This window comes from Rana temporaria, chromosome 10 (assembly GCF_905171775.1).
Source record: "Rana temporaria chromosome 10, aRanTem1.1, whole genome shotgun sequence".
Taxonomy (NCBI): Eukaryota; Metazoa; Chordata; class Amphibia; order Anura; family Ranidae; genus Rana; species Rana temporaria.
In genome coordinates this window covers 136,849,896-136,866,070 of record NC_053498.1, presented here as the reverse complement: position 1 = coordinate 136,866,070, position 16,175 = coordinate 136,849,896, and the positions used below count along the sequence as shown (strand labels likewise).

At 43.0% G+C, this 16,175-nt stretch overlaps 1 protein-coding gene across 2 annotated transcripts in view; it reads left to right on the top strand.

The window, feature by feature from the left end:
* NCAPD3 (non-SMC condensin II complex subunit D3) overlaps nt 1-8,596 on the top strand; it is a 63,897-nt gene extending 55,301 nt beyond the window's left edge. For both annotated transcript variants that reach the window (XM_040326360.1, XM_040326359.1), the window contains 2 exons: nt 1,701-1,836; nt 8,244-8,596. In XM_040326360.1, the coding sequence (XP_040182294.1) occupies nt 1,701-1,836; nt 8,244-8,340 (233 nt within the window). In that variant the 3' untranslated portion in view covers nt 8,341-8,596. The remainder of the gene's footprint in view (nt 1-1,700; nt 1,837-8,243) is intronic.
* Nucleotides 8,597-16,175: the final 7,579 nt, after the last annotated feature.

Here is a 16,175-nt window from a genome sequence, read left to right as displayed (position 1 = left end):
GTGGTATTTGATCACCTCTGCGGTTTTTATTTTTTGCGCTATAAACAAAAATAGAGCGACAATTTTGAAAAAAATGCAATATTTTTTTTACTTTTTGCTATAATAAATATCCCCCAAAAATATATAAAAACGTTTTTTCCCTCAGTTTAGGCCGATACGTATTCTTCTACCTATTTTTGGTAAAAAAAAAATCACAATAAGCGTTTATCGATTGGTTTGTGCAAAATTTATAGTGTTTAAAAAATAGGGGATAGTTTTATTACATTTTTATAAAAAAAAATTTTTTTACTACTTATGGTGGCGATCAGCGATTTTTTTTTTTTTTTTTTTTTTTTTTCCGTGACTGCGACATTATGGCGGACGCATCGGACAGTTTTGAAACATTTTTGGGACCATTGTCATTTTCACAACAAAAAATGCTATAAAAATGCATTGTTTATTGTGAAAATGACAATTGCAGTTTGGGGGTTAAGTGTGACCTCATATGTGTTTCTAAGTGTAGGGGGGCGGGGCTGGAGGTGTGACGTCATTGATCGCCTTTCCCTATATCAGTGAAGAACGGGGAAGCTGTGTTTACACACACCTCTCCCCATTCTTCAGCTCCGGGGACCGATCGCGGGACTCCGGCGGTGATCGGGTCACGGAGCTTCGGACCGGGTCGCGGGGGGCGCACGCCCGCACGCGACTGGGCACTTAAGAGGACGTACGTGCTTGTGCCCAGCCATTCTGCCGACGTATATGTGCAGGAGGCAGTGCTTAAGAGGTTAAGGGCAGAAGTTTATTTAGCTTAATGAATTAAGGTAAAAAAAAAAAAAAAAAAATAAGCTTTTGCATGCAGCTCCTCCTTATACTTACCTGAGCTCAATCCTGATCCAGTGCTATGCACAAGAGCAGCGGCACTCTCCTTATTGGACAGAGGCAGACATTGGTTCTTGTAGCTGCCAATCGTAGCCAGTGAAGAGAGAAGGGGGAAAAACCGAGCTGCACTCGGTCAATGAATACACATCCTCCCCGGGAGCAAGCATGCACTGGTGCCTCTATAGAAAGCCTCTTGCTATATGAGGGCACTTGGCAGGGGGGAGGGGCCCGGAGCGCCGGCGGGTGACCTGAGAGGAGGATCGGGGCTGCTCTGTGCAAAAGCATTACACAGATCAGGTAAGTAAGCCTTTATTTAAAAAAAAAAAAAAAAAATGGAGGATTTTTATGAGATGTATTAGAAATTCCAGCTAATATTTGAGGAAAAGCAATGTTTTTTTTTTTTCCTCAATCAGATTGGGGGATTCCATATTCCAATGGTATCATGCCATTCAACAGGTCTTACGCTACAGTCAGATGTAATTAATGTCTATACTGCTTTTAGAGTGAAGCTCTAGACCCCTCAGTCTGGCCCAATTCAGGCGATGATCATACCTGTGATTTCCAGAGAGATCTCTTCATAAGATAGAGAATTTTTTCATATGGTCACTACTGTTTCTCATCATCTGCTCCTGGGATGCCGTTATCCCCACCCAGTCCAGACATGCAGGTTTGGTCCGTGTGAGCATGAGCGCGGACCTGGAGAATGGCTGCAGTTTTACCTAAAATCTCATCTATTTGGTTGGCAGTTAACGTGCTCTTGATTTATATACCGGTATGTACTATCACTTCTCTGTCCATAGTCTTCAATTTTTTTTTTTTTATATATATTTTTGTCATTGCAGGAACAATTCATAATGTCACATTTGAAGCTGGCGTCAGTTATATAAGCGCAAATCAAACCTTGTCCTCCAACAACTCCATGGATGCGTCTCGTGGGCAAGAGAAAGACATCCTGTATTTGATGTCACCAGACAAGCCGTAAGTGTTATTTCTTCAGTAAGCTGAAAAACAGAAATCCATGCTACAGAAATCACTCAGTTCTTAAAGGAAAAGTATAGCCATACTTCTATGGATCACAGGAGTGCAGTGCAGTTCTCCGCTCCTGTGATCTGTTTTCAGCAGACAGCGGGCTGAAGCTGTCGGCTAATGTTACAGATCCTGGTACAGGCTCTGAAAAGATCCTGAACATATAGTCAGGATCCACCCAGATGCCTGGACTGGCAGCTGGCTCCGCCTCTTACAGAGCCAACGAGAAGCCAAGCCAGCTTTTACACTCCCCTCCATGGCTCAGTGTGGAGAGAGAGAGAGAGAGAGAGAGAGAGTGAGCCAGTGCTCTCTGCTCACAGAATGCAGAGGACTGAGCAATCAAATGGTCTTTGATTGCTCAGTCCTCGGTGCATGACCGGCAAGGGACAGATGTAGCATTTCGATCGATACTGCATCCACCTAGGTGGTGTATAATAAAACAATTATTTTATTCCAAATCCCAAACTTTGCTTTTAAAGAGATATAGAGAGAGATATTGTGTGTGTGTGTGTGTGTATATATATATATATATATATATATATATATATAAATTAGGGCTGTTACTGATCAAAAATTTTCTGTTCGATTAATCGTTATTTTTTTTTATCGATTAATCGACTAATTTCGATTAATTATAACGCACATACAGATCCAACTACTTTTAGCTGATCTCCTTGCAGGCTGATTCCCAGTGCAGCTACCAACCACTGGAAAATGGATAGCAGGATACAAAAAAACACACAAAGGCAGCGCTCGATGGGAATAGCATTAAAACTTTTATAGTCTTAAAGTAGGTAACAAAATAAATATTGCACTGGAGATAAAATCGATGTAGCTACATAAACTGTAAAAATGGTGCGAGTAATACCAAAGGGTAGCAAAAGCAGTCATAAAAACATGTAGCTAAGTATGATACTGGTATAAAAATGTGTACAACGATACCACTGCTGAATCCAGATGAGAGGTTAACATCAGTCCATCGGCATGTAGATGTCCCATGAAAGGAACTATCACAACTCCCAGTGGATGGTTGTAGAATCCCAGGTTGATAGAGGGAAGTGTAACAGCCCTTGCGTGTGGCAGATGCCAGATAGTAAGGTCCGCCGGCATGCAGATATGAAGACACAGCAAAGGAGCCCCTCAGATGGACACGACAAGCCCCGCCGGTGTCCGTGACATTACCGGATCTCCGACGGAACTCCCTGAAGGCCCAGAAGCCAGCGGAGAAGTGAGTACCAATCAAAAGAATTTTGATCGATCAAAAAAATTAAAGATTAATCGATTGATTAAAAGTTAATTTGCACAGCCCTAATATATATATATATATATATATATATATATATATATATATATATATATATATATATATATATGTGAAATATGAGAAGCAGGTGGTGGCGCCAACCTTAAATGTAGATTAAATGTCAAAAAATAATGAATGTTGTATGGGTGGTATAATAAAGCCAAAACAAAAACAAAAACAAAAAACAACAAAATTGTTGCGTGGTGATCCAAATAACAAACTGTTCAAAAACTATTCAAGAAACAAAAAACTCAAAAAGTGTTCAAGTGCTGGAAAATCATTCCATCTCTGCTTCATGCAAAATTGAGTGAATCAATAAATATAAATATAAATAAAAATATAAACATAGTGCAGTGTGCTTTCAACAGACAGTTTCCATACTGTCAGTAAAAGAGTCTTTATGCAAACAAACCATGCAAAAATAAATAAATAAATAAAATATTAAAAGTGCTGTGTGCTTCTTCCACGTGAGAGCAACGTAGGTATAAATCTTCTGTGCAAAAAAACGTGCTCGCTCCCTATGGTCCCGCACTCACCAGATACTTGAACCCCTACAGGGGTAACAGGCGTTCACAGTATAAATACTGACAAATCCCTGGATCTTCCCAGAATCTAAAATTCCACCGCTCAGAAGAGGAGGAGACAAATGGATTGCCCAATAGTGTGATATCGTTTTTAAAAAAGGAACAATTTTTATTCACATTATACAGGGTACTCACAATTTGGTAGAAAGGTTAATACACATAACATAAAAACGTGCTGTAGCTTAGAGTAGCGTCTGCTCTACCGGTTTCGTCGATCTGACGTCATCTGGAGCGCGCCTCTAAGTCCCAGCACTACCTTATTTATATGGGACGTTTATGTCTGAAACGTCCGCCATGTTGTAGTTTTTGAGGACAGAAGTCCAGCCACTAGGGGCCCTATAGTTTAAAAAACCGCATCCGCCATTTAAACTATAGGGCCCCTAGTGGCTGGACTTCTGTCCTCAAAAACTACAACATGGCGGACGTTTCAGACATAAACGTCCCATATAAATAAGGTAGTGCTGGGACTTAGAGGCGCGCTCCAGATGACGTCAGATCGACGAAACCGGTAGAGCAGACGCTACTCTAAGCTACAGCACGTTTTTATGTTATGTGTATTAACCTTTCTACCAAATTGTGAGTACCCTGTATAATGTGAATAAAAATTGTTCCTTTTTTAAAAACGATATCACACTATTGGGCAATCCATTTGTCTCCTCCTCTTCTGAGCGGTGGAATTTTAGATTCTGGGAAGATCCAGGGATTTGTCAGTATTTATACTGTGAACGCCTGTTACCCCTGTAGGGGTTCAAGTATCTGGTGAGTGCGGGACCATAGGGAGCGAGCACGTTTTTTTGCACAGAAGATTTATACCTACGTTGCTCTCACGTGGAAGAAGCACACAGCACTTTTAATATTTTATTTATTTATTTATTTTTGCATGGTTTGTTTGCATAAAGACTCTTTTACTGACAGTATGGAAACTGTCTGTTGAAAGCACACTGCACTATGTTTATATTTTTATTTATATTTATATTTATATTTATTGATTCACTCAATTTTGCATGAAGCAGAGATGGAATGATTTTCCAGCACTTGAACACTTTTTGAGTTTTTTGTTTCTTGAATAGTTTTTGAACAGTTTATTTGGATCACCACGCAACAATTTTGTTGTTTTTTGTTTTTGTTTTGGCTTTATTATACCACCCATACAACATTCATTATTTTTTGACATTTAATCTACATTTAAGGTTGGCGCCACCACCTGCTTCTCATATTTCACACTTTTTCTCCATTCTGTGGGGATTTTTCTGCAGGGGCAGCCCCTCACACTTATTATATTATATACCTTATTTTTAAATATTCTGTAGCGCAGATTCACATTTTTCCTTTTCCATATATATATATATAATATACACACACACACACACACACACACACACACACACACACACACACACACACATACACATATATTTTTATATGTATATGTGTTTTTAATGAATGACTTGTATAGCGCTACACATACGAACGGAATCGCCTCTAGGCGCTTTTTCGAACCAGTGTCTGCTTGGCTGGTGCGGTCATTTTACCCCGTAGGAACTCGACACGCTTGGGACACACAGTCATACACACAGATATAAACAAAGTGTCAAAATCAAAGAACTGGGGTTCAGATGATAAAACAGCACTATATGACTGGATGAGGTCCAGCTCCAGAATTAAACCCAGAAGCAAGAGAGGATGAAATGTTGTGACAGGTGATCAAAGAAAATATGTTAGAGCACCCTACACCAATCCAATGATTCCACCAAGAAGTGGGTCCCGCTTCCCCACCGGGGTTCAGACTTGCCACAAATAAGGTAAATAAAGCTTTAAATCGCTTCTCCTATGTCAAAACATCATCCTTCTTCCAAAAAAGGTCGTGAGACTTAATCTCAGTGGAGGCACATATAAGAAAACAAAAAGTACTGCAATAGTATAATTCTGTTTTAAAGCGGAGGTTCACCCTCAAAATGAACTTTCCAGCATCCTTAAAGCGGAAGTAAACCCATCAATTTAACAGTTTGAAAAAGCAGTTACATTCCTGGCATGCCGGGATTGCTAACTGTCACATTGGTTGTGCTCTCAACCAAACTGTCAAACCATCCAATGGCTGGTGTCATAACTCATCACATGTGCAGCATCATGGCAGGTGAAGATTAAACGGAGGCCAAGACGCGCCTTAGCAGCAGTCAATCAACTCCTCTTCGCTTAGAAACGCCCATTCCCCCGCAGGAAAAAACGCATACTGCAGATGTTAGCAGTATGCTACAGCTAATGTCAAAAAGTGGATTTTTGGGTGAACCTCCGCTTTAAACAGTTAAATGCCCCACTTAGAATGCCCGTACAGGTAAATCACTTGTAGGTTCACCGCCGTCCTCCCAAACTAGGGGCCGCACGCGTGCTGAGCAGCGCTGTGTTGATACGTCCTGGTTGATCAGCGGTGGAACTCAGTTTCCTTCCTTCCATGTTGCGCAACAAGGAAGGAAACTGCGTTCCACCGCTGACCAACCAGGACGTATCAACACAGCGCTGCTCAGCACGCGTGCGGCCCCTAGTTTGGGAGGACAGCGGTGATCCCTTTCCTTACTCTGTTTATTTACAAGTGATTTACCTGTACGGGCATTCTAAGTGGGGCATTTAACTGGTTGGGGGCTCTTGTTTAAACAGAATTATACTATTGCATTACTTTTTGTTTTCTTATATGTGCCTCCACTGAGATTGCGTCTCACGACCTTTTTTGGAAGAAGGATGATGTTTTGACATAGGAGAAGCGATTTAAAGCTTTATTTACCTTATTTGTGGCAAGTCTGAACCCCGGTGGGGAAGCGGGACCCACTTCTTGGTGGAATCATTGGATTGGTGTAGGGTGCTCTAACATATTTTCTTTGATCACCTGTCACAACATTTCATCCTCTCTTGCTTCTGGGTTTAATTCTGGAGCTGGACCTCATCCAGTCATATAGCGCTGTTTTATCATCTGAACCCCAGTTCTTTGATACTTTGTTTTTATCTGCTTTTAAATGGTCTTTTCCATTTAATTTTAAATAGCTGCTGTTGGGTTAATACCAACTTTAATCTGTAGGTATTTCCCTTGTTTTGTTTTCTGTTTTTTGAGATATACATCCTATATTCTACTTCAGGAATAGTTGATACATTGTTCCTAGGCGCCGGGAAGTGCATTGCAGGCCCTTACTTATGCACCTCTCTTCTATACACACAGATATACATATATACTGGGCCAGCATGTCTTTGGAGTGTGGGAGGAAACCGGAGTACCCGGAGGAAACCCGCACAGGGAGAACATGCAAACTCCAGGCAGATGGTGTCATGGTCGGGATTTGAACCAATGACCCTTTTGCTGCTAGGCGAAAGTGCTACTCACTACACCACTGTGCTGCCAAAGTATTAACAACATACGCTGCCTAGCCGCCATCTTGGTCCTTTTTTAGCATCCTCTTCTTGGTTCAAGCAGCCCTGCCCTGTGAATGGTATCCCGATGCCTCTTGGAATATGTAACAGGGACAATCGAGGGGGCCGCAGGAGCAGGACACCTCATTCTTAAGTAGGTAGGAATAGGGGGCAAAGCATCAGAAACAAATGCCAAATTCTGTGTGAATTCAAAGGTAAAAAAATTGCATGCAACTTAGAAAAACAATCAGCAGCCTTGCGGGGATGATGTCACCACTGTAGCTCCACCCGGGTGTAGCGTGCCGCTCGCTTACACTGGAATCTGGCGACATGAATTTGCGCATGGAATTTTTGCACTGAGCACTTTCTGTCTATAAGGGCACTCTACACCCGGGTGGCTACAGTGGTGACATCATCGCGCCTGCCAGAGCGCTGATTGTTTTTCTAAGTTGCATGCAGTTTTTTTTACCTTTCTATTGTACTCTACACACCACCCACTGACAGGCCACTTACCAGCAGGTAAGACCTCAAGGATGGAGGTCTGGCTGCGCTTTAAGGAGACATCCCACTGGGATAGATGGATGATGTGATCCAGGGCTCAGGTGAGAAACATCCAGATGACCAAGGCAATCCACATACCAAACACAGTAAAAAATAAGGGCAAAAGAAGATCTCAGTTGGGGTTATTTGCGAAAGGCAAATCCACTTTGCACTACAAGTGCACTTGGAAGTGCAGTCGCTGTAAATCTGAGGGGAAGCTCTGCTGATTTTATTATCCAATCATGTGCGAGCTAAAATGCTGTTTTTATTTCCTTGCATGTCCCCCTTGGATCTACAGTGACTGCACTTCCAAGTGCAAAGTTGATTTGCCTTTCGTAAATAACCCCCATAGTGTAGTGGTTAGTAAATCCAGCATTTAATAAGCTTAAAACTACTTGCATGCGATTTTATACCTTAACTGCTGTAAGTCGGAAAACCATGATCAACACCCTAGCAGGTGTGATGTCACCACTGTAGCCCCAAACAGGCTAAGTAAATGTTGCAGAACATATCTAATTTTTTTTTATTTATTTTTTTAGGGCACCACAACCCAGACAGTGGAAAGTAGAGTCTCCAGTGCAACGAAGGCAAAATCGTAGTCTGTCTTCACCAAGAGGCTCAGTCCAATCAAAGTAAAAGATGGAAATATATGGCATAAGAGGCTTTAATAAGCAGAAGCCATGATTTTCTTAAATTGTCTCCCATGTGTGCTTTTAAAGCTGAATATCTGGAATTTTAGCTTTAAGCATTGCGTCTCTCTGTACATAACTCTGTATAATGCTGCTTCAATGTAAAGATTTAACCATGCTTGGCAATTTGACTTTGTATATGTGTGCCGACATCCTTTTGTAATCTGCCTGCGATGCAAAATAAAACGCTAAGTTATCCAATATGTACTGTCTGTCATGGGGTTAAAAATGACAAATCATGGATCCTTTTCTATTTCTAGTTATATATTTATAGAAATTTTGAACCTTTCCTTCTGCTAGTAGATCATACTATAACTGGTCACATCTTGGAGCCCAGAGCACTAGTGGTGCAACGGATCACCCCCTTCGGATCGGCACATTATGTGATCTGTGGATCGCCGCCATAGCATTAGGAAAGGCCGCGGCCCTCCTCTGTTTACAGCCACAGAGGAGGAGCCCGCACTCGTGGGACACACAGATGTCTGAGGTCTGTAAGGGGGACTGGGGGTCTGCACTGAGGGGTTACTGTCTGTACTACTGGGGGGTGATGCTATCTTTTACTACTGTGGGGGTGTCTGCACTGAGGGGGGGTTGATGTATTTTATTACTGGGGGGTGTCGGTTACTGCCTATAGCACCGGGGGGGGGTGTCTGTACAGAGGAGGGGGGGGTGTGTACTGCTGGGGAGGGTCTGAGGTGGGGGTTGTCTGTACCAAGGGGGGACTATAGTTGGTGGGGTGACACCACTTTTTTTTTTTTTTTGCACCAGGTGACACCATCCCTAGTGACGCCACTACAGTGGGGGGGATGTGGATATTACAGTGGGGGAGGGGAGAGATGTGGATATTACAGTGGGGGGGGGGGTGTGGATATTACAGTGGGGGAGAATTTATTTTTTCCAATCCGAAAAATGATGCGATTCATGACTCGAGGAATGATCCAATCCGTGAGTTTTTTAAATCCGTTGTGCCCCTACAGAGCACCAGTGAGGGACACCAGAAAAAGAGGATCGGGGCGATCTGTTCTGGTGGCGGGGGTGCAGTACAACAAACTTCCTGCTGAGCTATTGTGTTCGAACTTTGCATAGTTTGGTACAGCGAGTGCCTCAGGTTTTTCTTCAGCCCACTGGGTTGAAAGAAAAAAAAAAGAAATACCAAGCTTCACTACACAGATTGCATAAATTGCCTGGTAGGGGGCTGAATTTGTCCAAATGCCACCTCTGACACCCACACGACGCCTGCATCTTTTTGGGTGCAGGGACTTTTCGGTTGACCATTTTCAGGCTCTTCAACAAAAGTTGGTTGAAAAAGTGGTGCTGCTGCCAAGGCCTGTGCTTGTTATCCACCCTGGAAAATTACCATTGTAGGTCCAGTTCACTTTGATAACTGTCAATCAAGCCCTTACAAGGGGGGCGCTCTTGTACCCTCAAAATGTGTTGGCTACATTTTGCCTGTGATTTTTTTATCAGAATGCAATTTTATCTGCCCTATTAGGCGGCTAGGTTCACATCTGTGCAGCTCTGTGAGCCACCGTTTGCATGGGCGTGACACCTACAGTATATTCGGCAACTGCTGACATGCTGTATGCGATGGTCGGAAGCCTGTCAATCAATTAGGAATGCCCAGTCCCGCAGAAGACCTACCCGGAAGTGGCGGTGAAAATACAGTATGTACGGCGATAAAATAAAAAACACCTGATTACATTCAGCCGAGTTGTCAGAATGACAATGTTAAAAAATGTTGTTTTGGGTGAACCCCCTCTTTAACTAGCCTTGCAGGATAAATGTCATTTTTGCATGTGTGCGCTGCGCTATAATCTGTTTTGTTACTGTATTAATGAGACTGGCAGGGAAGGGGTTAACATCAGAGGTGATCAAAGGGTTAAGTGTGTCCCTAGGAGGTGCTTGCTTACTGTGTGGGGGATGGACTCGCTGTATGAACAGAGAGATCCGCATTCCTGTATAGCAGGAACACAAGATCACTCTGTTCATACCTGACAGGATGGCAATCTGCCTTGTTTACATCTGCAAACCGCCATCCTGTCTTTCTGGGGAGTGATCGCATCCGCTGCACCCTTTGATTGGCTCCTCCTCTGGCCAATCAGACCGCGCCCCTGCTGGCTATTGCACGGAATTAAGTGCAGGGAAGTAATTTCACGCAATAGAGCCGCAGTATATGTACTGTGGTCAGTTGGCAAGTGGTTAAAAAAAATTATTTAAATCATGCCTTTTTTTTTTTTTTTTTTATACTAGTGTTTTAAATCAAATCCACTTTGACTTGCTTATTGTTAAATAACTTGTGAATCCTGAAGGAAGTAGCCATTCAGCTGAGAGAGGTGTCGGCTATGCCAGATCAACTCAGTGCCAGGGAATACGACCAAAAACTTGCTGTGCAGGGAGTTGGTAAAGTGCAAAGCTGTTCTTCCTGCAACTGAAGGAGGGCTGGAGACAGGAATAGTATCTTACACTGTGCTGGCCAAGATTCACATGTTCTGTGTACAGAGACCAGCTATAACTGGCAGTACGCTACCCCCACTAGATTGTGCCTCAACCACTTCCCAGACACAACCCAAGTCCTTCCAGTATTTAGAGAAGCCACCTCGTCAATCACAAGTACGCACCAATAGACCCACCCTCACCGGTCATGGCACGAGTGCTCTGCAGGCCCTTCACTGCAATGGCCCTGTATAGAACCTCTACCAGCAGCAGGATTGGGCTTATGTTACAGGCTGTCTATGCTCTTGTATGCAGTCTGAGTACTCTCCCCTCACCCACTTGCCAGAGAGCGATCTGGATGCCATCTCTGAGAACAGAGCACATAAGAGATCTTCAAAGACACAGGTCCTTCCATCATTTAAAGCTGGGAGTCTCCAAACTTATTATACAAAGGGCCAGTTTACTCTCCTTTAAAACTTTAGGGCAGGAGTAGGGTTGTCCAGATACCGATACCAGTATCGGGACCGATACCGAGTATTTGCGGGAGTACTCGTACTCGCGCAAATACCCCCGATACCTAAATAGAATACTTCCCCCCCCCTTGCCGCATCGAGGGACATTGCTGCATATGTGAGGGACATGGCTAGAGGGACATTGCTGCATATGTGAGGGACATTGCTGCATATGTGAGGGACATGGCTGCATATGTGAGGGACATGGCTGCATATGTGAGGGACATGGCTGCATATGTGAGGGACATGGCTGCATATGTGAGGGACATGGCTGCATATGTGAGGGACATGGCTGCATATGTGAGGGACATGGCTAGAGGGACATGGCTGCATATGTGAGGGACATGGCTAGAGGGACATGGCTGCATATGTGAGGGACATGGCTAGAGGGACATGGCTGCATATGTGGGGGACATGGCTAGAGGGACATGGCTGCATATGTGGGGGACATGGCTGCATTTGGGGACACATTTAAAAAAAGTATCGGTATCGGCGACTACTTGAAAAAAAGTATCGGTACTTGTACTCGGTCCTAAAAAAGTGGTATCGGGACAACCCTAGGCAGGAGTGTCAAACTGGAGGCCCTCTAGCTGTTCTGAAACTAAACTAAAGTCCCATCATGCCTCTGTCTGTGGGAGTCATGCTTGTATGCCTCTGTCTGTGGGAGTCATGCTTGTAACTGTTAGCCTTGCAATGCCTCATGGGACTTGTAGTTTTGCAACAGCTGGAGGGCTGCCAGTTTGACACCCCTGCTTTAGGGAGACCGGACTGTGGCCATCAGTAGAAAAAGTTGGTTTAAACAATGTCCCATCTTTGGTGTCAGTGACAGGAATTATGTCCCACCGTTGGTGTATTTGGTAGGAATTGTGTCCTGTCACTGGGAGTAATTATACCCCATGTTGGTGTCTTTGGAAGGAATGGTCCCCCACCATTGGTGTTATTGAAATTGTGTCCCATCTTTGGTGTCATTGGGAAGAATTGTGCCCCTTTGTTGGTATCAGTGAATGGCAAAGGCCACATCTGGCCCCCCCAACCACTGATCTAAAGGATAATTGAACAAAGATGAAGCCTAGTTGAGGTGGTAGAAGTTGTGCAGGAATTCTTGACCAGTGTCTATCCGTCTGCAGGTGGGAGCCATCACCCAAGTAGTAATGATTATTAACCTATGTGTCCTGTGATTATACAATTACAATAATGCTTTTGTCACCTAATCAGACAGCATAACCAGTAACAATATATAAGGTTTGAACTAGACTTCATAGTTAGTTCTACCTATCCCCACAGTCCACGTCGGACATTACAATGGCCTAAACTGTTAAGTCAGGTCAACAGGTAATGAAATTACCACAAAGGAGGTATATAGACTTTTTGGTTTCTACCAACTGATGGCATATACACCTATCAGCAATATCTTTTTGCTCATTTAAAAGGTCAAGTGCATGGGTCTTCAAACTACGGCCCTCCAGTTGTTCAGGAACTACAATTCCCATCATGCCTGTGAATGTCAGAGTTTCACAATGCCTCATGGGATGTGTAGTTTGAGGATCCCTGGTCATGCGTATTAGATAGTTGGTGAAGTTAAAAAAGACGAGTCCAACCTGTGTGCTTTATGACAGTATTACATTGTATATCCCTGTATGTTGTGGTCGTTCAGGTGCCTAATTAAAAAAAAAAAAAAAAAAAAAACTGATCTAGGCTTCTTGCTGAAACCACCAGCTATGGAAGAGATTTCCACATACTTACCACTCTCTGCACAGTTTAAGGTTAAAACCACTTCTCTTCTAATTTTAGTGAATGGCCATGTATTTTAAAAAAAAATTACTTTTCACCCAATTGTGGGGTCACCGGTCTGGTATTTGTACATTTAAAATCATATCCCCTCTCAAGTGTCTCTTCTCCAGAGACAAAGAAGTTCCGCACTTGCTGTCTTTTCCCATCGCTGGATTCTCCAGTCCCTTAATTAGCTTTGTTGTGCTTCTCTGTACAGTTACAGCAAGTCTATCCTGAGGACCGGAGCCCAGAACTGGATAGCATACTCAAGGTACAGCCAGACCATAGTCTTGTAGAGTGGGAGAATGATTGTTTTATCTCTGGAGTTAATTCCCCTTTGTAACGTATGCCAATATTTTGCTTGGAATTGTATGCCTTTGCTGAACCTATCATCTACTCAGACCCTCATGTCTTTTCCATCCTAGATTCCTCTAGAGCAGTGGTCATCAACCCAGCCCTCAAGGCCCACTAACAGGCAAAATGTTATGTATTACCTTGGGGAGATGCAGACTAGAATACTACAATCACTGAGCAGCAAATGTCAAGTATTTTAGTTATTTTGCAAACCTGGCAAGTTAGTGGGTCCTGAGGACACGGTTGATGGCCACTGCTCTAGAGAATCATCCTCCCCAGGGAGTAGATTGCATTCATGTTTTTGCCAACCAAATGCATTACTTTACATTAATCTTAATTTACCATGTAGTTGCCCACTCCATTAATTTGTTCAGATCTTCTTACAAGGTTTCCACATCCTGCAGAGACATTAGTGCCCCGGCTTAACATTGTCTGTAAATAATAAGATTAAGCCATTTATCCCCCATCCTCCAGGTCATGTATGAATTAAGTAGGATTGGTCCCAGGACAGAACCCTGGATGACCCAACTTTTCAGACAATTCTGAGTGCTCCCTATTTATCACCACCCTCTGAACTTGCCCTTGTAGCCAGTGTTCAACCCATGTACTCACCCATTTGGTCCATGCTGACAGACTTTAGTTTGTACAGTAAACATTTATGGGGGAATTCTATCAAATGCTTTAGCAAAATCCAGATACACATCTGGCGGGCATTCTTTATCTAGATGGCAGCTTACCTCCTCTCAGAAGGTTAAAAAAATTGGCTTGGCAAGAAATATTCTTCATGAATGATTTAGTCCCTTATCCCCTCCAAGAGTTTGCCAAATATTGATGTTAGGCTAACTGGTCCAAATCCTTGGGATAAATATTGATGCTACATTGGCTTCTAATCAGCTGGTACCACAGTAGACTGTTCTTAAAAAGACGACATAATGGCAAGCCATCTGGTCCTGCTGACTTAGTAATGTTTTTCTATCCTATGTTAGCCATGAGGTTGCTTCCTATAACGTGTTATGAGGATAAATGTTGCAGTCCTGGTTACTGAATGCAATTTTAATAAATATAAACTATTAAATACTGTCTCAGCAGTAAATGGCAGGCTTGGAGGAGTTTTCATACTGAGCTTATGAGGCTGCAGAAGTTGGTCCTGTGCTGAACACATGCACCTCATCCAAGGAGGGGACCCTTAACAATACACACCAAACTGAGCCTGTGCAGCCCGACTCCAAAAACCTTTATCCTATCCAGACTTGTGCAGGGAGGATGTGTGAAGACAAGATCAAAAAGCCTTTTTACACAATGCAGAGGATTAAGGGCTCTTTTACATTGAGCGTACAGGTCTGCTTGTCAGTTTTTTTTTTTTTTGCGGACCTGTACGGGAGCTCCGTGCTCCTCTATGGAGCCGCGGATGTCAGCGGTGACATGCCCGCTGACATCTGATCCACCAAAGTGTGACAGAGGAAAAACTACTTTCCCATCCGTCTGGCGGATCGGCTGAACACAGACATACGGTACGTGTTCATCCAATCCCTCCATAGGGGAGAGGAGAGAAAAGACAGGGCGGTCCCTGCTCAACGGAGCCATCCCCACTGAGCAAGCGGAGGTGCACGGGGCAGATCATTACTGATCCGCCCCGTGTGAAAGAGGCCTTACCCTTTGGGTTCCAGTGAATGTAACAAGCATGCTTTACTGCATATATGGACTGATTTTACAGTTGTGTGTTTAGTGACACTTTGAAAATATGCTGTGGTATCTGGCACCATCAGATCCAAAAAAAACAGCCCTGACCTGTTGAGGCCGCAAACAGGGGAACCTACTCAATATTAGGCAGGTAGTCAGAACATGGATAAACATAGAAGGCTGTGTAAAAATCCATAAACAAAATATGGTACGAATGTCTGGCTTTTAGACAGGCACTCTGGATTTAGAATAATCCACACTGCTAAAATGAAACAGTCAGTAAACTTTAACCAATGTTTAATTTTTTACACCAAAAAAGTGGTCTGATCAATGGTATAGTAAGCAACACGTATTTATCATTAAAATATTTAAACTGCACATAAAAAAAAAAACACTTTACATAAAAGCAAACTTTGATACAAGTCAGGCTTTCCACACAATTTACATCATTGGTTTGAAATGTACAGCCTAGAACACAGATGAGCCAACCGTAGGGCTATTTCGGGCTACACCGGCTTGGCAAAACTAGGCCCATTTACTGAAGGATTTGAGAATGTGCAAACCATGAACTGACAAATTTGACATCTTTTAGCTCCATTGAGTTACTGCAGTATCAATAGCACTTAAAGTATTCACTCTATTCTACCGGTTTTGGCAACTGGTAACACATTAGTTAGTTAATTACCTGGATAAATAAATTCTCTGGACAACGTGACAGTGTCTGAGAAGAGCAAACCTTTTATACTCGCATGCCAGCCATTTCACGCTACTACACTATGCCAATACCCAGCACTTGTGGCCATGGAGAAGCATGAGGCAATTTTCAGGTCCATGTTCATCGCTAGGCCCGAATATTGTCACCTGACCAGGGAAGAGCGGCCAACATTCCACAAGACATCAGCACCACTTAATCTAATGTAGGGTGCAAAAGAGGTCTTAAAAAAACAAACACAGTTGGTTCAGAAACCAGTGAAATCATTTCTTAAAACTTTAACACCACAACCAACACCACATTTTGCTGAAAAAAAAATGT